We start from the raw sequence: 23,235 nt of genomic DNA on the forward strand, positions 1-23,235 counted from the left end.
AGCACGTCACTCTGGGCAGAAGGAGGTGTCAGAGGCAGACGGATCTGTGGGCCAGTCCCCTCAGAGGAGGGAGCACAGATGCAACCCTGCTCAGCTGGGAGCTGCTGTAAGACCTCAAGAGTCACTGGAAAGGTAGATGTACCTAGACCAGCAGCAGGAGATATGTTCCCACTTGTCAGAGCTCCCTGAGGAAATGTGAGGTTTTGGGCAGAGAATGGAGGAGTCCATTCAGCTCATGTGTGCCATCACGACTCAGGCCTTTGAACAATCAGCTCCTCCACTGAGAGAGTGGCCAACCTCATGGATAGACATATGCGGCAGCACTCGGAGCGCATGCGGGAACTGCGTATAGACATCCATAGGATGCATGATATGCTATATCGCCTGGACTGGTCAGTGTCACATATGAACATACGAATTAGGAGCAGGAGTCGGTCATTCAGCCCTTTGAACCTGCTCTGCCATTCAATAAGATCATGGTTGATCTGATTTTAACCTCAATCCCTCATTCCAGCCTACCCCCAGCAACCTTTCACGCCCTTGCTTATCAAGAATCTATATATATCTCTTCCTTAAAAATATTTAAAGACTCTGCTTCCATGGCCTTTTGAGGAAAAGAGTTCCAAAGACTCAAAAGACTCATTGCTGTCTTAAATGGACAACGTCTTATTTTTAAACAGTGATCCCTGGTTCTAGATTCTCCCACAAGAGGAAACATCCTTTCCACATCCACCTTGTCAAGTTCCCTCAGGATCTTTTATGTTTAAATCAAGTCACTTCTTATTCTTCTAAACTCCAGTGGACACAAGCCTAGCCTATCCAACCTTTCCTCATAAGACAACTCACTCATTCCTGGTATTAATCTAGTAAACCTTCTCTGAACTGCTTCCAACACATTTACATCTTTCCTTAAATAAGGAGACCAATACAGTACACAGTATTGTATTCCAGATGTGGTCTCAACAATGCCCTGTATAACTGAAGCATAACCTTCCTACTCTTGCATTCAATTCTCCTCACAATAAACAATAATATTTGATTAGCTTTCCTAATTACTTGCTATACCTACACACTAACAACCTTTTGCAATTCATGCACTATGACACCCAGATCCCTCTGAATCTCAGAGCTCTGCAATCTCTCACCATTTAGATAATATGCTTCTTTTTTATTCTTCCTGCCAAAATGGACAATTTCACAATTTTGCACATTATACTCCATTTGACAGATCTTTGCCCAATCACCTAACCTATTTATATCCATTTGTAGCCTCCTTATGTCCTCTTCACAACTTGCTTTCTGACCTATCTTTGTGTCATCAGCAAATTTAGCAACCATCCCTTCCAACCCTTCATCCAAGTCATTTATATAAATTGCAAAAAGTTGAGGCCCCAGCACCGATCCCTGTGGCACACCCACTCATTACATCTTGATAACCAGAAAATGAATCAATTATGCCAAATCTCTGTTTCCTGTTAGCCAGCCAATCTTCTATCTAAGGGTCATGAGGACTCGAAACGTCAACTCTTTTCTTCTCCACCGATGCTGCCAGACCTGCTGAGTTTTTCCAGGTAATTCTGTTTTTGTTTTTAATCTTCTATCCATGCCAATATGTTACCCCCTACACCATGAGCTTTTATTTTTTGCAATAACCTTTGACGTGGTACCTTATCAAATACCTTCTGAAAAACTAAGTATAATACATTCACCGTTTCCCCTTTATCCACAGCACATGTTACTTCTTCAAAGAATTCCAATAAGTTGGTTAAATATGATTTCCCTCTCACAAAACCATGTTGACTCTGCCTGATTACCTTGAATGTATCTAAGTGCCCTGTTATAACATTTTTAATAATAGCTTCTAACATTTTCCCTATAGTTTCCTGCTTTCTGTCTCCCTCCCTTTCTAAATAAAGGAGTTACATTTGCTATTTTCCAATCTAATGGAACCTTCCCCGAATCTAGTAAATTTTGGAAAATTAAAACTAACTCATCAACTATCTCACAAGCCACTTCTTTTAAGACCCTAGGATGAAGTTCATCAGGACCAGAGGACCTGTCAACCCACAGTTCCAGCAATTTGCTTAATATCACTTCTTTGGTGATTGCAATTTTCTTGAGTCTCTCTCTCCTTTCCAATTCCTGATTTACAGCTATTTCTGGGGTGCTACTTTTATCCTCTATGGTGAAGAACGATGCAAAATACTAATTCAATTCATCTGCCATCTCCTTATTTTCCATTATTAATTCCCCACACTCACTTTCTTTCGGATTAATGCTCATTTTGTTAACTGTTTTCTTTTTTCTGCACTGATGGTACAGAGATGTTTGGAGGGGATTCCAGTTGCTTCCCAGCTAGTGCTTTGCTCCAGCCACCTGGAACACCCACTAAGGGCTGAGGACGTCACCGAGGAGAATGAAGGCTCCACTAGCCCTTATGGGACACCTTCATCGTCCTAGGCTTCCTTAGCTCCTCTGACAGTGGGAGCACCTATGCATCAGGGCCAAGTGTCAGAGACTGCTCCAGCAATGATGCCCCCAGTGGCACCTCCATGATGAGAATAACGTATCTCCTGTAGTCTGAGATAAGTCAGCAGGCTGCCTCTACCTCCTCTAAGGCCACAGGTTTTAGTTCCTGCTCTAACTGTGCACTGTTTTCTTTTCTGAGCACGTTGTAAATTATGGCTCATCACGGCAAAATATGAGAATCCTTTTACTGATGCGCAATAATAAAAGCGGTGCCAGGTGATTGAAGGAGTTCAAGGGCTCCTGTATGGTGATAGTGAAGCTTCTGGGCAGATAGGCTTTCTTCATTGGTTGTGAGATTTTAAAAATTCCAGGCTGAATCTTCAATGGATGTGTTACCACAGGTATCTCAGAGCAAGTGCCATACCATTTCCTTCATCCTGGATCAGAGAGACTCAGTTGAAACATTCCTAAATAAGATGATCTTTGACATTCATGGCTTCCTGAGAGAACTTTCACACCCTGCGCTGTGCCCAACATGTCCCTGTGCAGTCAGGACATTTTGATGTTCTGCATCCTCCCCCTCAAACTCCACTTCCTCCTCCTCTCCAAACTCCTCCTCCTGCTCTTCCTCTCATGAACTCTCTCCTTTCAGGGCCTCACCATTGTCAGTGACAACACTTCTCTGGGCAGCCACATTCTGGAGAGCGCAGCAGAGCACCACAATGAGCGAGATCCTTGTAAGAGGGTATTGAAGGGCACCACCTAACTGGTCCAGGCACCAAAAACACATCTTCAGAAGCCCAATGGCCTGCTCAATAGAGGTTCTGATGAGCAGATGGCTATGATGGCCTCTGTGCCTCTGTCTGGGGCTCCCATAGGGGGATGAGTAGCCATCTCTTCAAGGAATGTCTCTTGTCTCTGATGATCCACAGATAGAGTTTGGTGGTTGGAGTGAAGATTTATGGCTTCCTGGTCTGGTGGAGGATGAAGGAGTCTTGGCAGCTGCCTGGGAAGCGAGTGGACACATGGAGGAATCTTGTGTTGAAGTTGCAGGCCAGGTAAATGTTGAGCAAATGGAAGCCCTTTCCGTTGATGAATCTGATTGGCCAGTCATTGGGTGCCTTGATGGCCGCATGGGTGCCAACTCGGGCTGAACATATTCCAGGAGATGTTAGTGGAAGTGACATCATAGAAAGCTGGCGGTGTGGTACGAGCAGGTTCTATGTGTTAGCTGTACGAACAGAGATACATAAAGGTAAATCCTGCCCCACCAGCTCTTACTGTTGTCAAATAACAGAGGCAGGGAGTGAGGAGGGGTGGAAGAGAGGTACTGGAAACATCAGCAACAAGGTATTCTCAAGCCATATATAATAAAGCCCTTTGCTAAGCCTTGACCACGCTGTGAATCCAGCCTGCTTTTGATAGTTACAGCTGCAAACCCGCAATTGACACAGGTGTAGACATTCCAAATTGGAATCCTGATTCCCCAGTGGAACTAGAATCAGAATGCCATGTAACCATTCAATATTCTATTCCAGCCCGGGCTGCCACAGCTGCGACTGATGAATTTCACACCCTTAAAAGTTTAAGATGTGAATTTTTTTCAGATCTCTAGCAACAATTTACTGCATGCAGGAATGAGACTTGAACAGCTTAAATTGTTCTCTTTCTGCTGGGGAGGTTGCATCAGCAATTATGATGTCGCCAAAAGGATGTTTATGCTCTAAGTATGAGCTATAACTTTCTGTTGCAAGTTTAATGAGCAGCTAATGTACAAATCCAGAATGTTCTTAAAATTAACAGGGAAGTTGAAACTGTGGTGCTGTTTGTGTAAGGCAAACAGCAGAATGGAGCAAATTGCCTTGCAAGTCCTGATGATGAGCAACTCACGATATAGCTCTTTTTTGGCTGAATTTGCTGGACAATTTGTGCATTAGTAATGGCATGCAGTGTGAACTTGCTGTTATTTTTCCAGCAAGGTTCGTGACAACATCTTTTATTAATTATAGCCTGGAAATTACTCTCTATATAAGACCCTAAGACTACAGAAATAATCTGTGGCGGTCTATGCTGCTACTTGCCCTCTGTCACAGCCACATCCAGCTGGTCCTCTCTCCTTTTACCTCAGCTTCTGGTGTTCCACTTGTGACAAGTTGCATCACGGCCCAGCCCAACCGCCAGCCACTGTGTCCTCTGGGATTTGTAGTCTGCTCTCCATCCAGTTCCTTGCTTTTTGCCATGCAGGGACAGAGAGACTACATTTCCCAGCCAGCACTGCGGGACTCTCTTTCCTGGCCTGGTGGGGGTGGGGGTGGAGTGATGACACTTGTGGACCACACTGTCAACATAAAGTATTGTTTTTAACTCTCCTGGCAGGATCTCTCTGGGCACTGAGAAATTAATGTTAATTCCAGGAGACTCCTGCCCATTCCAGGAGGGTTAGCAATCCTAGTTCCAATGGTGCATTTTATCTTGGGCATCTTTCTCAAGACGGATTCCATTTGCGCATCAGTTTTCACTGACATCGAATTCCCTCGCTGCAGCATAGTTTTTTGACAAGTTTGTAAATATTAAAACTTTTAGTTTGAAATCAGCTTTGTACTTCATTCTTTTTACAGGAGGACACCCATTTCTGTTTGCTGGCCATGCACGGTCTGCTCTGTGCGGGCATGTCTTAAACTCCCGCGCATCATCTATGTATCTTCTGAGCAACACTGCCTGTATCACCTGCTTGATCCCATGCACCATCTTATAAGGCAAGTGTAACCTTAAACAGAAATTTCTGAACTGAAAAATTGAGGCCAACTTCTAAAGTGAGTATATCCCTAAACATGCATTTATTGGCTGAAAAATGGGGGTTGACCTATAAGCCAAGAATAGGCCTAAACATGCACTTTGGCATGAAAAAAATGAGGTAATCTTATCTGGAGAGTCAACCATGATCCACAGTAGACCTGTAACCTTTTAAAAAAAAATGCATCAGAGAAACCAAATGAATCCTTTTATAAAATTTGTCAGAGTTCTACTTTCAATCATCACAGAGATAAATAAAAAAAATTAAGATACAAGGTTAGTCAAGTTTTACTATGATGAGCTACACATTTTGCAGCTTTTTAGAATCATACGATATAGTCTGAAAAGAACTTACCTAGAACAAATGCAGCCACATAATTTGAGATATCTCCAAAGCCAATAAAAAAGCACAGTATGCAGAACACTTCCCAACTCCAAGCGATCACTTGAATGAAGCTTAAGATTGTTTGCATTGTCATAGCTCCAAAGAGAACGATTTTTCTCCCATACCTTTGAAAAGCAAGAAAAGATGGAATTTTAAATGCTAACAGGATATGCTTTAGTAGTACAGAACTTGAGTATTGCTGAAAAAAGAGACATGCTGTCAAAGCTTTTTGTCTTGCTCTCACTCATCAGGATAGCTCGCATAAATTTCCCAACAGTCACAGAGGAACAACAATTTATACTGCATGAGAAGAGAGTGCTGATTGGTTGGTAAGTGGACTCTGATTGGTGGAGGCACTGCCATGGAGAACAGCCATTCCTTGGTTCATTTCCCAGGGCAATACCTTAGCCAATCAGAGTCAATCTGTCCAGTTTGAATAAAGCTCGGCAGTTAATCATTTCATGTTGCATGCTCCATGGCAGCGCCTCCACCATTAAGAGTTCGCTCATCAACCAATCAGCACTCTCTGTTCATGTGGTATAAATTGTTGTTCCCCCATTACTGTTGGTAATTCCTTAATTTAGAAAGTGTCCCATTCTACCATCTTTAGGTACAAAGTGGATGACCTCACATTTGCTTACATAAGAACATAAGAAATAGGAGCAGGAGTAGGCCATTCAGCCACTCAAGCATGCTCCACCATTCAATAAGATCATGGCTGATCTGCCCCAAGCTTCAACTCCTTCTTCGTGACATCTCCTTATAGCCCTCAACTCCCCGATATTTCAGAAGCCTATCTATCTCCTCTTTAAATACTTTCAGTGATCTAGCCTCCACAACTCTCTTGGGTAGAGAATTCCAGACATTCACTAGAAATTCCTTCACATCTCAGTTTTAAGTGAGTGTTCCCTTATTCTGTAACTACGTCCGCTAGTTCAAGATTCCTCAACTAGTGGAAACATTTTCTCAACATCTACCCTGTCAAGCCCCCTCAGAATCTTGTAGTTTCAATAAAATAACCCCTCATTCTTCTAAACCCTAATGAATAAAGGCCTAATCTGTTTAGCCGTTATTGATAAGTCAACCCCTTCATCCCAGGAATCAGTCTAGAGAATCTCTTTTGAACTGCCTCCAATGCCAATATATCCTTTCTTAAATACGGGTACCAAAACTGTATACAGTACTCCAGGTGCGGCCTCACCAACACCCTGTACAGTTGTAACAAGACATCCCTATTTTTAAACTCCAAGCGAAGAATTTTATGGCTGACGTGCAGGTGGCGGAGCCTGCATGTCAGCACTTAAAATGTCGCGTGCTGACATCGCGTGAATATCCCGACGTCAGTGCATGGCATCACGATATTGAGCTGGGCGGGTGCACTATCAAGTGCAATGCGCACCCGCCATTAATTAAAGGCCTTGTTAAGGCCTTTAACTCGGCAATTGAAGCCGATTTTGAGGAGCCTGAGCGATCTTCGACTCGGTGCATGGGCCCAACGAACAGGCAGGTAACTGATTTTTTATGTGGGCTCAGAGGGGTTGTTAATGTTTTTTCTGAAGTATTTAATGCAGAAAGCATTTTAAACTTGCCTGTGTGATTGTTAGCAGTTTAGCTTTCTCTGCACTTTGAAGCTTCAGCTCACCAGTCTGCAGACAGTAATCTTTATCGGGCCGGCAGCTTTCCGGAGGCCTCCATTAAATCTAGGTATAGGTTCTGACATCCCCACTGGTGGCAGCTCCTCTGAGGAGGAAGGGAGGGTTAGAATAAGGAGGAGGCCAGGACTGAACAATCAGCCTCCAGGGGAGCCAACTTTGGGAGGCCAGGCACAGGCACAAGGGGCGCAGGGCCAAGAGGTTGTCCAAGGTGGAAGGGGCCACAGAAGACGCCACTATCCTACTAGGGTATACAGGCAATGAAGCAGCTACCTCAATATGACTGAGGTGCAGTGCCGAAAAAGGCTCCATCTGTCAAGGGAGACAGTCAACTATTTCTGTCAGATGATTGGCCCTGAGATCTCCCCCAACTGTGTGGATGGACACCCCATGCCAGCGGCTCTGAAGGTCATAGTTGCCCTCCACTTCTATGCATCTGGCTCCTTCCAGGGCTTGGTGGGTGATCTTTGCAGTGTCTCCCAATCAGCTGTACACACTTGTGTCAAGCAGGCCACAGACGTTCTGTTCAGATAGGCATTGACCTTCATTCACTTCCGCTGTGACCAGGCAAGTCAGCTACAGCAAGCCAGAGGCTTTGCGGCCATTGCTGGCTTCCCCTGTATCCGTGTACACATATGGCCATCAAGGCGCCAACAGGTGAGCCTGGTGCCTTCGTCAACAGGAAGGGCTTTCACTCCATGAACCTGCAGATAATGTGTGATCATAGGATGCTGAATCGACAAGCCTGTGCAAGGTGCCCAGGCAGCTCCCACGATGCCTAAATTCTTAGACACTCCCAGGTGCCGGCGCTCTTCAGTGCTCCGGCTCGGTTGGATGGTTGGCTGGTGGGTGACACGGGCTATCCCCTCAGAAGGTGGCTCATGACGCCTCTCCGCCAACCAAGAACAGAAGCTGAGCAGCGCTACAATAAGAGCCACGGCACCACAAGGGCTCTGATGGAGAGCCATCAATCTTCTCAAGATGCGCCTCCGTTGCCTGAACTGCTCAGGGGGCGCACTCCAATACCCCCCAGATCATGTCTCTGTGATAGTGGTAGTCTGCTGTGCTCTGAATAACCTTGTGCTGGAAAGGGGGGATGCCGTTGATGATGAAGATCTTGACGCACTGGATGAGGCTGCACATGATGAATCCAGCAGTGGCTCAGAGGATGAGGAAGCACATGGCAATGATACAGGGCAGCATGCCAACCCGCTACACCAAGGAGGCAGGGACACCTGGGACACTTTAATCCAATGAACCTTCAGCTAGCTCCACACACATGGATCAGCAGGACCAACATTGCCTGGCGCTTCCACACGTGTCGCTTAGGTGCTACATCTTCCATCTCATCAGCTGCAACTAAGGGCTTAGTACAGAAACATCAATGTCCACTCAAACACTCATGAGATGTCTGTGAAACATACAAATGCAGCACAAAGGAAACACCTTCAGCCATGGTCAAAAAAGTGGACTTTATTCTGTCCAAAATAAAACACAAACGTTGTTCAGACATGCATAATTATATTTTCCCTAATCTAAGGCCAACACAAAATCACCAGTGACAAACCCGTGGAGTGCCTAACATGCTTTCGTTTGCGGGTGCTATATCTTGGTGCTGCCCCATCGCTTGGAATGGCTTGTGAGACAGCCTGCTGACTCTGCTGTCCTGTGGGACTCGATGACCTTGGGGGCCGTCCTCTGGCCCATGGAGCCTGTGATGACCCCGCCTGGGAGGGAGTGCCCCGGTTGTCGCAGCCTCAACAGATGGAACGGTCACTGGCAGAGGGGTGGGAGGAGCTGCTGCCCTCATCCGGAGCGCCCTGAGAGGAGCTCGCAGCGACAACAGACAGCTGCTGCGCTGACGTGTGGTCACATTGGACCTCACTGCTCACCGCAGATGGACGGGCACCGAGTGGCGATACTTGATGCTCAGAACATCTCCCACATTGCCAATGACCACCTGTGGCCATTAGCGCTGTGAGGGCTTGCAGGTCAAAGCGTAACCCAATCAGAAGATTCTCAATCTGCCTGAAGCCCCTCTCCATGAGAGTTGCCAATCTTTCAGTGGAGGATGCCTGAAGATCTGTCCTGAGGTTCATGCTATCACTGACACTCTGCCTGGACTCCTCCACCACAGAGACCAACTGAAGCACACCCTCATGCAACCCTGCCAGATGCTCCCACACGTCCTGCCGCTTGTCCTGCAGCTGCTGCATGGCGGACATTCCAGAGGCACATCATCACTGCCAGACTCAGCATGTGCCTGGTCCCCTGCAGTCCTCTCACTGCTGGCACCATCGGCACTCTCTGTCTGTGCCATCTCCTCCAGCGATCGTGAAGTGCCCTCTCCACTGTGCCCTAGGACACTAGCCAACGTTATATTCCCCACCGAAGTGTTTGTCGCTGTGCTGGTGCCTGGCTCGCTGAAAGGATGTGAAGCAAGTTGCAAGTCTTGGCCCTCAGGTGTGGAGGGGGGGCTTTGGACATGTTGGTGGCAGCCATGCGGTGGTGATGCTGAAATTACCAACAAGGACAGTGCATCAGTTAGTGTTCAGTCAGTAATACCTTTCAACCCTTTCCCCCCCAGCCTCATAAGTCGCTCACCCTTCAAGAACTTAAGGAGACGAACATTGGTGGGGTGGTAAATAGTCAAGAGGAGGCCCAAACATTACACACGCATACAGACAGGCTGGTCAGATGGCCTAAGGAATGCCACATGGAATGTTATGCGTAAAGGGTTCGGTTAAGCATTTGGGCAAGACAATCAAGGTATGGGAATACATGAGTAATGGTAGGACCGTGGGAAGTTACGATGATGACAGGGACCTTGCTGGGCAGACCCGTTAAGGTAGCAGAACAGGAACATAAAGCATTTAACAAGGTCAAAGCCAGACTTATCTTTATTATCCAAGGAATAGAATGTAGGAAAAGGGAGGTCACGTTACAAGTGCAGAAAACGCTGTCGAGGCCACATCTACACTTCTGCGTTCAGTTGTGACCTGCGCTTCATGGGAGGGATGGCATTGGAGTGGGGAGAATGCAGAGGTTCCTGACCTGGATGCATGCTGGCCTGGAGAGTTGGAGTGATGAGGAAACATTGCAAACACTTGCGACATTTGTCATGGAGCACAGGAGATTGACAGGTCACATTATTGACCTTCATACTGTTATGAGGGGCATAGACCAGGTGGACAGAAGGCATCATTTCCCCTTGGCACAGGGATGACTAACGTAGTGGCATTTATTTAAGTTGAGTGCCAGGAGGTTGACAGGTGAGGTGCTGAGGACCTTTTGGACAGAGTAACGTGGGGTGCACTGGCTGAAAGGGTGGTGGAGGTACAAACCCTCCTAAGATGCAAAACATCTTTGGATGTGCAGCAGCGATGCCATGGCATGTTAAGCCATGGGGATAGTGGTCACAAATGGGATAAGGCGACTTTGGAAGGTGCTGGAGACGTGCATCCTCAAGGGGCCAAGGGAGCTTTGTGTATGGCCCAAATGTCTGACTGTCTCAGTCTGTGAATGAGCAGTGTTGCTGCATTAACGATTGCAGCAACCATCAGTGCTTTGGATGGTGGGCAGACAGAGTGGATGGGACTGTGGCCCTCAAATACCTGGCCGCTGCACCCCAGCCTCACCAACACCTGCCGACCTGGCCGCCCACCTCCTCCCCAGCTCCATGGCCTGCTCCTCATATGTGGTTACATGCTGCAGCATAGCGTGCCCACCACCAGTCCCCAATCGCTCCCGGCTATTGTGCTCTGTTTTTACTTGCAGAACAGAGAAGAGCATTTATTGGGGCTGATCGCTCGTATACTCTGCACATGCACACCTCACCCCAACCACAGTGGCCCATCTGACACCTCCAGGGGGTCCTGTTCACACTACTGGTGATCAGTCCCCAGAAGATAGTATGGCTGGTCCCAACCCCCTCCCCCAATGGCCACCTTGGACACATTCGGCGTCCATCACTTTGAATAACACACGGGTCTTAGCGCCCATGGCAAGGAGGTGCAACTAGGTGCGGCGCCGAGGCCAGCAGATGGCTCTTGGCCACAACACCTTGAGGGTCCCCTTCTACCATTTCATCACCATCAATAAGACATGTGTTGGAGTTCTAAGTATGTGTCTAGCTGCCTCCCCTGCAGGTTGCCCCCAGACTACTCAAATGCGACAAACACCAATATTTGCTGCAGGGAGAAGCCATCTTCTCGTAAACCACTAAGCCTGATGTAAGCATGGTCACTATCTGTTTGCCCACCCAGCGTGCGCCAAATGTCAAATGCAGTAACAACACTAAGACATGGGCAGGTGGTGCCTCAAAGGCCAAGGCTACCTGCTGGGTCAAATGGCCAAGGCTGACATGGTACTCACCCTTCCAGAACGCAACAAACCATTGAAGCGCTTGCGGCACTGTGTTCCTGTGCGCCGCACAGCATCATAGGAGCTCACAGCCTCCGCCACCTCCTGCCATGCCTGCCTGGTGACATGAGGGGCCATCCTCCTCCCACCCTCCGGAAACAAGACACCCAATAGTTGGACAGCTCTTTGAGGAGGACAGCAAGGCAGGCATCTGAGAACCGAGGGGCACAGTGGCCCCCTCCGCTGGCCTGCCCTCCTCCTCCTCCTTTGTCCTCAAATCTTGTCCTGCCCTATGACTAGCCATGGTGAACAGCCTAAAGGAGGCTGCCTGGCTGCTCTTTATACAGACTGCTGGTTCCCCATTGGAACTGGTGGTCTGAACACGCCTGCTGCCGATTTAATTTTCCCGATATACATGGGAGTCGCAACCCCGCTGGGCGGGCCTTAATTGGCCTGCCCATGCAAAATGGCGGCGCAGCCCGTTTTGGCGGCGGCGATCAGCTGCCCGCCCGCCACAAAGTCGGTCGGGCCTGCCCGCCCGTCAAGCGCAAAATTCAGCCCCAAGCCTCTAGCAAAGCAGGCCAAAATTCCATTTGCCTTCTGAATCACTTGCTGCACGTGCATGCTCACTTTTTGTGTTTCATGCACAAGAACACCCAGATTAACACTGTGCTGCACTTTTTTGGAGTCTCTCTCTATTTAAATAATAGTCTGCTTTATGATTCTTCCTACCAAAGTGCATAATCTCACACTTTCCTACATTAAACTCCATCTGCCAAGTTTTTGCCCACTCACTGAACCTATCTATATCCTCTTGCAAATTCCTTATGTATTCATCAAAACATGCCCTCCTATCTATTTTTGTATCGTCAGCAAATCTGGATACATTACACTCTGCCCCCTTCTCTAAGTCATTAATAGTGATATTAAATAATTGAGGCCCTAGGACTGATCCTTGTGGCACTCCACTGGTTATGACTTTCCAGCCTGAGAAAGACCCATTAATCCTGACTCTCTGTCTTCTGTGTGCTAACCGATCCTCAATCCATGCTAATACATTACCCCCAATACCGTGGGCTCCTATCTTATGCAATAGCCTTTTATGTAGCATCTTATTGAATGCCTTCTGGAAATCCAAATACACTACATCTGCTGGTTCCCCTTTATCAACTCTGCTTGTTATATCCTCAAAGAACTTTAGCAAATTTGTCAAACATGATTTCCCTTTCACAAAACCATGTTGACCCTGTTTGATTGTGTTAAGCTTTTCTAAATATCCTGCTATTTCTTCCTTAATAATGGACTCTAGCATTTTCCCAATGACAGACATTAGGCTGACTAGCCTATGGTTTCCTGCTTTTTGCCTCCCTCCTTTCTTGAACAGGGGCGTCACTTTGGAAGTTTTCCAATCCACTGAGACCCTCCCGGAATTCAGTGGGTTCTGGAATACTTCGACCAATGCCTCCACTATCTCTGCAGCCACTTCCTTTAAAACTCTTGGATGCAGGCCATCAGGTCCTGGCGACTTGTCTGCCTTTAGTCCCATTAGTTTGTCAAACACTTTGTTTGATAGTCTCGTGATAGACTGTAACAAGATCTTTCCTCCCATTAGTTCCTTGCTTATCTGATATCTTTGGGATGTTTATAGTGTTCTCCACCATGAAGGCCGATGCAAAATACTGGTTTAAATTATCTGCCATTTCCCTGTTCCCTGTTATCAATTCTCCAGTTGCATCCTCCAAGGGTCCCATGCTCACTTTAGCTACTCTCTTCCTTTTATATACCCGTAGAAGCTCTTGCTGGTTGTTTTTATATTTCTTGCCAATTTACTTTCATAATCTATTTTCTCCTTCTTTATTAGCTTTTTAGTCATCCATTGCTGGTTCCTAAAAAATCCCAATCCTCTGGCCTACCATTAGTTTTTGCAGCTTTGTATGTCTTAGTTTTTGACTGGATAATCTCCTTGACTGCCCTTGTTAAGCACAAGTTCATCCTTCTCAGCGAGTCCTTCTTTTTGACTGGAATAAATTTTTGCTGAGCGTTATGAAATATCTGCTTAAATGTCTACCACTGCTCATCCATTGATCTTCCCCTTAGTCTATTTTCCCAGCCCACTTTCGACAACTCTTTCTTCATAGCTCTGTAATTGCCCTAATTTAAGTTGAGGATACTGCTTTGAGATCCGAGTTGCTCGCCCTCAAACTGAATTTGAAATTCTCCCATGTTTTGATCACTACCCCCTGGAGGATCCTTAACTACGATATCTCTTATTAATCCTACCTCATTACACATTACAAGATCTAAAATAGCCTGTTCCTGGATAGGTTCTGCAACATATTGCTCTAAGAAACAATCCTTGATGCACTCAACAAATTTGTCTTCCATGTTACCCCTGCCAATCTGATTTGTGCAGTCAATATGCAGATTAAAATCACCCATGACAATTCTAGTGCTCTTCCTACATGCCTCCATTATTTCCCAATTTATACTTTGTCCTACAGTGAGGCAACATTTCGGGGGCTTATAAATGACTTCCACCCATGACCTCTTCCTGTTGCTATTTCTTATTTACACCCAAATTGATTCCACATCATGATCTATTGCATCTATATCACTACTCACCACCACATTGATATCTTCTTTTATTAACAAAGTTACCCCACCTGCTTTCCCTTTTTGCCTATTATTCCAGAACATCAAATATCCTTGAATATTGAGTTCCCAGTCCAGGGTCATTGGTTTTGGTCATTCCCAGTCTTGGTCTTGATCATTGAAATCAATTTGCCACAGTTTTGTAATTCTGTATCCATCTACATCGCTTGCAATGCCTTCCACATTGGCGTTATCAGCAAACCTGTCTTTGTGGCTCTCTAGCTCATCACCTAAGTCATTCATATGTAAAGTGATTCACTGAGGCCCTGACACAGATTCTTCCAGGACATCACTAGTAACATTCTGCCAATTAGAGATCCTACCCACTATGCTTGTTCTCTGTTGTCTGCTGCTCAGATAATTTCAATAATTTGCCTTCAACTCCATGAGCTTCAACCTTAGCTAATGGTCTCTTATGTGGAACTTTATCCAGTGTCTTCTGGAAGTCCATATAAATAATAGTCATAAACATTTCCCTGTGCATTATTTTAGTCACCTCTGAAAAATTTCAATCTGATTCGCAGCCGTGATCTAACCTTTACAAATCCATGCTGCTCTTTCTCACCAGCTGAAAGTTTTCAAGGTTTTCAGTCACTATATCCTTAATTATAGCTTCCACTGCTTCTTGGGTTTCCCTGCTCTGATACAAAGAAATATCAATATATATTCCTATTTTATATCCTTTTAGCCATGGTTCATCCTTGCCTCTATGTCAGATGGTTGTGGGTTCAACCTCTAATTCTGGGAGCTTGAGCAAAAGATCTACACTCACCATTCAGCACATTGTTGAAGGACAGCCACATTGCTGCAGGGGCCATTTGTTCAGGCAAGTAGGTAAAACCAAAACCCCCATCTACCCTCTTTAGTGGACATAAGAGATTCCAAGGAACTGTTCAAAGAACAGCAGAGGAATTGGCCAGTCCAACATTTGTCTCTCAATCAATAGCATTAAAACAGAATACTTGGACATTATCTCACTTCTATTTGTGTGACCTCACTGTGTGCAAATTGGCTGCTGCATTTCTCTACATTATATCAACTACACATCAAAATTACTTATTTGGATGCAAAGAACTTTGCGACATCTCAGCATTGGGAAAAGTAATATATAAAAGCAAGTTCTTTCTTTATCCCAGTACCATTTTGACCTCATGATACGAGATAACCCTTCTCATTTCAAGCTTGGGGGCCCAGTCAGTGAGTCTGTGCTTGCTAACTAAACTCCAGTCCCCTCAGCACAATTTTAACTGGAACCCTGGGAGTATTTAATCCGGCCCGTGAGGGCAAGAAGCATGGTGGCATTGCCCATTTAATCACAGGAGAGGCTGCACGTCAGTCCGCCAGCAGATGGAAAGCCCCCCGTGATTAAGTCAGAGCCGATACAAGAAACTCGCTCACTCGTGGTGGGATGTCAATTAGGTTCATTGATGAGCCAATTGACAGCAATTATCCCTGAGCCCACCATAACTTAGCAGTGCCTCAGGGATTAAATAGAAGTCACACAGCTTTCCTGTGCCTCCTGAAGGCCACCCAGGAAACACTAACAGCAGCCTACCGGAGGATCCCTCATCGTCAGACACTCAGTGTCCAATCCAGAGACCTGTCATTGGGAAGAGCGTGGGGTGCATTGAAAGCCCCCACAGCCCTTGCCTCTGATTCCCATCCATCCCTTACTTATCTCTCTCTAGGGACCCGACGATGATCCCTGGTGAAGTCCTTGGAGCATTACTGACAACTACTGCTCCCGATGGTGCTGCCGGCAATGGAGAGCTGCCGACCTCTGATTGGCCAGGATCTCCTGGCAAGTGGAATTTCCAGTCCTGAGGTCCCGATTCCTGAGAAGGCCCGACGCTGGACAATTAAGTGCCTAACGGACATTTAATTTGGTCAGGGAAGTGACGCAGGGTTCCCACCAGTCCTCCAATCGGTGGGCGAGACCCAAGTCACCAACATTAAATCCAGCCTCCTGTTTCTATAAGCCGTAATCTCTGCAGCATGCTGTAGGCAGGTAGTGAACTAGCTGTCCATGTGATGTGAGCTCAAAGTCCACCTTGGCAAGCAATGAAATTGGATTCAATACATCTCGTGACTTTGAGGCTAACACCAGAAAAAAGCAATAACTGGGAAAACTGCCGATTATCGCATCATGAATGGCCGCAAACCCATGATTGGCTCCCTCCTGCCCTCTAAGTGGCCTAGTAAACTATTCAGTTATCGAACAATTATCACATAAGAAGGCACGTTCGCTACTTTCTCAGGCAATTGGACACTGAACAATAAATCCAAGCCTTCCAACATCATCAACATCTTGAGAACAAGTTAAAGAACAGTTGGAAATTTTCATGACAACGTGAATTCCCTCCTATATGGTGCAGTGGCTGGAGACAGCCTCCCTCCTCCTCCTCCTCCTCCTCCTCCTCCCCACAACCACCAGCCACAACCACCAGCCACGACCGCCACCGCCCCCACACCCACCCCCCACCCCCCCAAACCCCTGCTCCATTCGTGGCAGCACTCAGGTAAAAGAAGCATGACAGGAGAGGGCAATGAAAGAAGCAGGAAATGGGAGAAATGTTTGACAGTGAAAGGAATAGGGACAGAGAAATGGATGACAATAAACTTGAGAGGGAAGGAGAAAGTGAGGGGAATAGGGAGAAGGGAAGAAGTTAGTAGGCAGGAGAAGAGCCTGAGAATGACTTTGGAATGATGGAGGAAGGAGGGTGCCAACATTAAGGGCAGTAGGGAATCTGCTGCGTAAACTGGGAGATAAGGTAGGTCACCCTGAACTGAGTGCATTGGGTGGGTGAAATGTGCCACCTTACTTTAAGAGGAAGAAATGCCAGATTGAGCTTGAGGGGGTAGTCCTTGCACACTGGGCATATATTGAACTGAGAGACGTCTTAGGAAGGAAAGGAAAGTCAGCTTGAATTGGAGGTGGAGGATAAATAACAGCAGCTTGCACTGAGGGGAAGAAGGTAGGTTGGATCAGAAGAAAAATACTGACCTCAAGGAGAAGAGGGTTTGAAGAAAAATGCCAAACCGATTTTGAGAAAAGAAACAAGTTCCAGGCTGAATTACGGTCAAAGAGTAAAGAGGTGCCAGCACAAACTGAAAGGATTGGAGGGGGGAGAGAATGGGAGTGATTTTAACTCACCTTTTCTGGCACAAATCGGGTAGTCATACCATTAAGATTGCCTTTGAAAACTTACTATCCTATTTCTCCTCCATTCCTGCCCACCACTGCATTGATCGGGCCCTTCATTTAGATGGCTGAGTCACCTGCCCACCCTTGATGGGAGCCTCATTAATATATGTTGATTGGGGTTTTTAATTGGGGTTCAGGAAAACAAGCTGCCAGGGAAGATTAAGGGGCTCTAAAAGCTAAGTTTTAAACTTATCTTTGGGAGACTAGGAGAGGCAGGTCTGCTGTTCCATATCCCATGTCTGGGCCATTGCTGCCCATGGAAACTTTCCCTCCCACGGCATAAATGGAAGAAAATACACAGGGCTTAAACAAAACTGATTATTCTGAACAGTTTAAGCTAGGGAATAGCGCACTCTAGGGAAATGTGCGTGCTTTGAACTGTGACTAGAAACCAGGCTGGTGCTAGTCTGTTTTCAGAAGCCTCAGATGCCGTACTTAACGCAAGTTACCCTTTTATTTTAGCAGCAAAAGTTTAATAGGCCAAGAATTCCTATCTACAGGACATTCCTTATGTTAACAGGAACAAACAGCCAGCTGCATCTACATTCCCACAGGCTGGACTCTCATTACATTGACCTGTAGTTGGAATGTCTTCTCTTTAAACTGAATACAAGGATTATAGCTGTACCTGTCTGAAATGTGTCCGGAGATGAACGCGCCACTTGTCATCCCCAGAAAAATCACTGACATGGTAAAGGGACCTTTCCAATTGTTCTCACAAACTAGGTCCCACTGCAAGAAAGGCAGAATAAATAATTAAAATCACTCACATGAAAATTCTACTTTGGAAAAGAATCACTTCTTTAAAAAAAAAGCATTAAAATATGCTATAAAATTCTTGTAAATCTTATAAGGTGAACTTGTTACCTTTGTTTCTATTTAACTGCATGTACAATTGCTCCAACTTATATCTTATCTCCTATTCTTGCAGCATGGTGGGAGGTGACTCTCTAGCAACCAGTAGTCCTCTGCTATCTTACCCAAGTGGAAATTCTTTATTGGAACATATGGCTCACAAAATGACCATTTATCGCACTTTATTGATTTTTCTTTTAATCCAAGAATCACCAAGGGCAGGATCTTCCAGTCGGCAATTGGAGGCATGCCCGCTCCCGCACTTCCCCGCCGATGGGGGGAAAATTTTTCCCCTAGTCCCACTTTCTTGTTTGGTGCTAAGAAGTTATGGTCTCTGCTTTAATGACAGCTTGAGGCAAATAGTTCCATATTCTGACCACTAATGACATTTTTTTGCACCGCCCCTTGAAATATTTTTGTAATTATCTTAAATTTGAGACCTTTTATCACTGTTTCATTGACTAGTGGAAGCAATTCTTCACTTTTCCTCTCTCTCTGGATATTGGGAACATTGCATTCAGAGCCCACCTATAGTTGCTCTGAGCCAGTGATGATGGGCATTTCTCCTTGAACTGCTGTAGTCCTTGTAGTGATGACAGCCCACAATGTTGTTAATCACTAAACTGCTGACCCATTCAGCTTCCCTTCCTGCTCCCTATACTTAATTACATTGTAAATGGTTTTCTCTACTTAGGTACTCTCCCTATCTCTTTCAAAATTCTATCATTACCTCCTCTGAAAAAAATCCACCATCAATCCCCCTGTCCTTGAAAGCTACAGCCCCATCTTAAACCTTTCTTTCCTTTCCAAAGTAAACTCCTGAATCTGTGTCCATCTTTTCCATGACTCCAAGTTTGAATCCATCCAAATAAATGTCTGGCCTTGCCTGCCGCTGCCCAGGCCATAAGCTCTGCCAGTCCTATACTTTCCCTTTCCACCTCCTCACTCCACTGCTTCACTACTCTTAAGGCCCTCCTTAAAGCCCAGCTCTTCCGGCAAAGTTTTTAACCCCCCCCTTCTCATGTTTCCTTCATTGGCTTCATGTCAACTTTTCTTTGATCATGCTTCTGCGAAAGGACAATTTATTCTACGGTTATAGGCACTATATAAATGCAAGCTTTTGTTGTTGTTTTGTCATTGAAATAGAGCACAAATTCCCACTGTGATATCTTGATATCTCCCTATGACTTGCAAATAGCATTAAAGCTCAGGTTACAGAGATGAATCAAGTTTAATAAGAATTGAATTAAGCCAAAGCAGGGACAACCCCAGCAGGTTTCACCAGGCTCTGATGATTATCAACACAATAAACGTGTTCAAGTTCCAGTAGATCTTGGAAATAATAAGTTTAGTTTGGACCAGGTATCTGTGATTGAAAGTTTTAGCGTCAGATTGGATATCGACTTGATATCTACTAGCCTTAACTCATTAGCAGCCTGACAAAATAGACATACACAAAAAAATTCAAGCCTATGAACCTGGATAGACGCTACCTGCTGAGCAATTTTGCTAGGGAACCACAAATATGGTCCCCTCTGAATTCCCAGTCTTCACTCAGCCATTCTGTATCAGTGCCAGATATCCTGCTAGCCTAAAGATCTACCTTCATATCTCATTAAGACTGCAGGGGAAAGAAAAGCCACAATGGTTGGAAACACCAAATGTCAGTCTTCTATCCATCTTGTGATTGAGTATCATTGTTCGGTTTGGGGGACCACAGAGAAATCCTATCTCTTACGCCTGGACAAATTACAGACCAAAGCCATACAAAGCTTGTTAAGAATGACTGGAATCCAGCATTTATGCTTTCACAGGAACATGGATAGCTTGTGAATTCTCAGCAAGACTGTGGCTGAAGCATTTCCACAGGGTTTCGGAGTGAAGCCAGATTGTCATGTTTGTGCCAGATGCGCAAAATATTTTGGATCAATCCAAAAATGTGTGCACGGAATATTAGTGCCAGAATCTGATTTATCCCTTCTCCTGCTGATGAATTCTCTCCCAGATCTAGTATTACCTGGAATGCTGCCCAGGGTTAAAATGAAAACTCAGTGAGCCAAAGTTGTCACAGCATGTTACACATTCTGCTATAGTTAAATCTGTAGCTACAGGAAGGCGGATAGTTTGTTTTAAAGATCTGTTCAAGCTAGCTTTAAAGGAAACTCCAAAGTAAACTAGGAAATTGGAAGTTCCTCGCTCTGTCATTTTTTTGTTTTCTTTCGGGTGAGAGATGTTGGGTGGTTGGGGGTAGTGAGTGAAGTATAAGCTCCAATGTATATCAGCTGGTGCTCAGTTGGCAGTACTATCACCTCTGGGTCTCAAGGTTCTAGATTCAAGTCCACTCCAGGGTTTGAGCACTAAAAGCAATGCTGACACTCCAGTGTAGTACTGAGGGAGTGCTGCATTATTGGAGGTGCCACCATTTGGATGAGATGTTAAACAAAGGCCGCACCTGCCTCCTTGGGTGGATAGAAGGCAGTTCACCACCACCATCGCAAGGGCAATTAGGGATGGCAATAAATGCTGGCCTAGCCAGCAATGCCCACATCCTGTGAACGAATAAAAAAAAAAATCCCATGACACTATTTTGAAAAAGTATAGGGGAGTTATCCCAGTGTCCTCGTCAATACTGATCCCTAAATCAACATCACACAAACTGATTATTTTGTCATTATTTCCTTCCTTACTTACTTCCTTCCCTTCTTCCTTTCCTTGTGGGGTTACTTGGAAAAATGTGGCCCTAAACAACTCAACCCCTAAACCCCCTGATCTCCTCACTACCTCCTTCTTCTTAACACTTTCATACTCAGCACTACTCCTATGTCTTCCCAAAGTTACCCATAAGACCATAAGACATAGGAGCAGAAATTAGGCCTTCGGCTCCGCCATTCAATCATGACTAATAAGTTTCTCAACCCCATTCTCCCGCCTTCGCCCCGTAACCTTTGATCCCTTTACCAATCAAGAACCTATCTATCTCAGTCTTAAATACACTCAATGACCTGGCCTCCACAGCCTTCTGTGACAATGAATTCCATAGATTCACCACTGTCTGGCTAAAGAAGTTTCTCCTCATCTCTGTTCTAAAAGGTCTTCCCTTTACTCTGAGTCTGTGCCCTCGGGTCCTAGTCTCTCCTACTAATGGAAACATCTTCCCCATGTCCACTCTATCCAGACCAGTATTTCAGTATTCTTTAAGTTTCAATCAAATCCCCCCTCATCCTTCTAAACTCCATTGAGTATAGACCCAGAGTCCTCAAGCGTTCCTCATATGTTAAGCCTTTCATTCCTGGGATCGATCTTGTGAACCTCCTCTGGACCCTCTCCAGGGCTAGAACATCCTTCCTGAGGTACGGGGCCCAAAATTGCTCACAATATTCTAAATGTGGTCTGACCAGAGCCTTATAAAGCCTCAGCAACACATCCCTGCTTTTATATTCTAGTCCACTCGAAATAAATGCCAACATTGCATTTGCCTTCCTAACTACCGACTCAACCTGCAAATTAACCTTAAGAGAATCCTGAACTAGGACTCCCAAGTCCCTTTGCACTCCAGATTTCTGAATTCTCTCCCCATTTAGAAAATAGTCTATGCCTCTATTCTTCCTACCAAAGTGCATGACCTCACACTTCCCCACGTTGTATTCCATCTGCCACTTCTTTGCCCATTCTCCTAACCTGTCCAAATCCTTCTGCAGCCTCCCCGCCTCCTCAATACTACCTGTCCCTCCACCTATCTTTGTATCATCTGCAAACTTAGCCAGGATGCCCTCAGTTCCTTCATCTAGTTCATTAATGTATAAAGTGAAAAATTGTGGTCCCAACACTGACCCTGCGGAACTCCACTAGTCACCGGCCGCCATCCTGAGAAGGACCCCCTTATCCCCACTCTCTGCCTCCTGTCAGACAGCCAATCTTCTATCCATGCTAGTACCTTGCCTCTAACACCATGGGCTCTTATCTTACTGAGCAGCCTCTTGTGTGGCACCTTGTCAAAGGCCTTCTGGAAGTCCAAGTAGATAATATCCATTGGCTAAATTTTTTGTCTAACCTATTCGTTACCTCCTCAAAGAATTCTAACAGATTTGTCAGGCATGACCTCCCCTTGATGAAACCATGCTGAATTTCAACCCATTCAACTTTTGCATTCTCCCCTCCACTTGACCCTCTAAATGATCCTATTCCTACTTACTCTCCGTAAGTACAGATGACAAGAGCTTCACTCCTTACAAGGCTGACCAGCCACATGCCTATTTCTGTGCTGTGCCACCTGACTTGGAACACAACACATGTGATATAATTAATTCTTCAAAATGCAACTGGTGCTATTTTTTGAATTGAATTAACATTAACACGCACACTCTCTGCTACCCCTCCTTTTTCTCTCATTCTGTCTCTCTCTCTCACTCTCCCTGACCTCATCGCCCTCTCTCAATCATGGAAATGCACTTACTTTTTGTTCACAGAGTACAAATCAAAAATTACAACCACTGAGCTTCTCTGATTAAAAAAAATATACTCAATTACTTGACTCATGACTGGCGAGAGGATTAACTTTTCTGCACAACAGAAGCAAGATAATGTGCAGATACCCTAAATTCAGGTTACCCCTTAGGTTGTGGAGTTTTAACACTGGGGAAGAGGTCACACGACCAGGTGATCTCTGATACCGGGGAGGAGGTGTGTTGGTAAGTTTTGACTCTAATCCCAGGGAGATCTGATCCCAGGCCTTGGGTGGAGTGCAGGGTTACGATCCCAGGTATGGGGCAGTCTGATCCCAGACCCCGGGGAGGGGGTACGATCTTGAGGGGGGAATATGGATAATTGTATAAGACGTTCCGATGGTGGGGAGACTTTAGAGA

At 45.5% G+C, this 23,235-nt stretch overlaps 1 protein-coding gene across 1 annotated transcript in view; it reads right to left on the bottom strand.

The window, feature by feature from the left end:
* Nucleotides 1-23,235, bottom strand: part of LOC121277165 (solute carrier family 22 member 5-like) — a 107,787-nt gene that overhangs the window by 55,000 nt on the left and 29,552 nt on the right. Inside the window, exons 2-3 of the mRNA XM_041186267.1 lie at nt 18,147-18,250; nt 5,618-5,772 (exon numbers count right to left, since the gene is read on the bottom strand). Coding sequence (XP_041042201.1) covers nt 5,618-5,772; nt 18,147-18,250 — 259 coding nt within the window. The remainder of the gene's footprint in view (nt 1-5,617; nt 5,773-18,146; nt 18,251-23,235) is intronic.

The sequence above is a fragment of the Carcharodon carcharias genome, chromosome 4, assembly GCF_017639515.1.
Source record: "Carcharodon carcharias isolate sCarCar2 chromosome 4, sCarCar2.pri, whole genome shotgun sequence".
In the NCBI taxonomy this organism is placed as follows: domain Eukaryota; kingdom Metazoa; phylum Chordata; class Chondrichthyes; order Lamniformes; family Lamnidae; genus Carcharodon; species Carcharodon carcharias.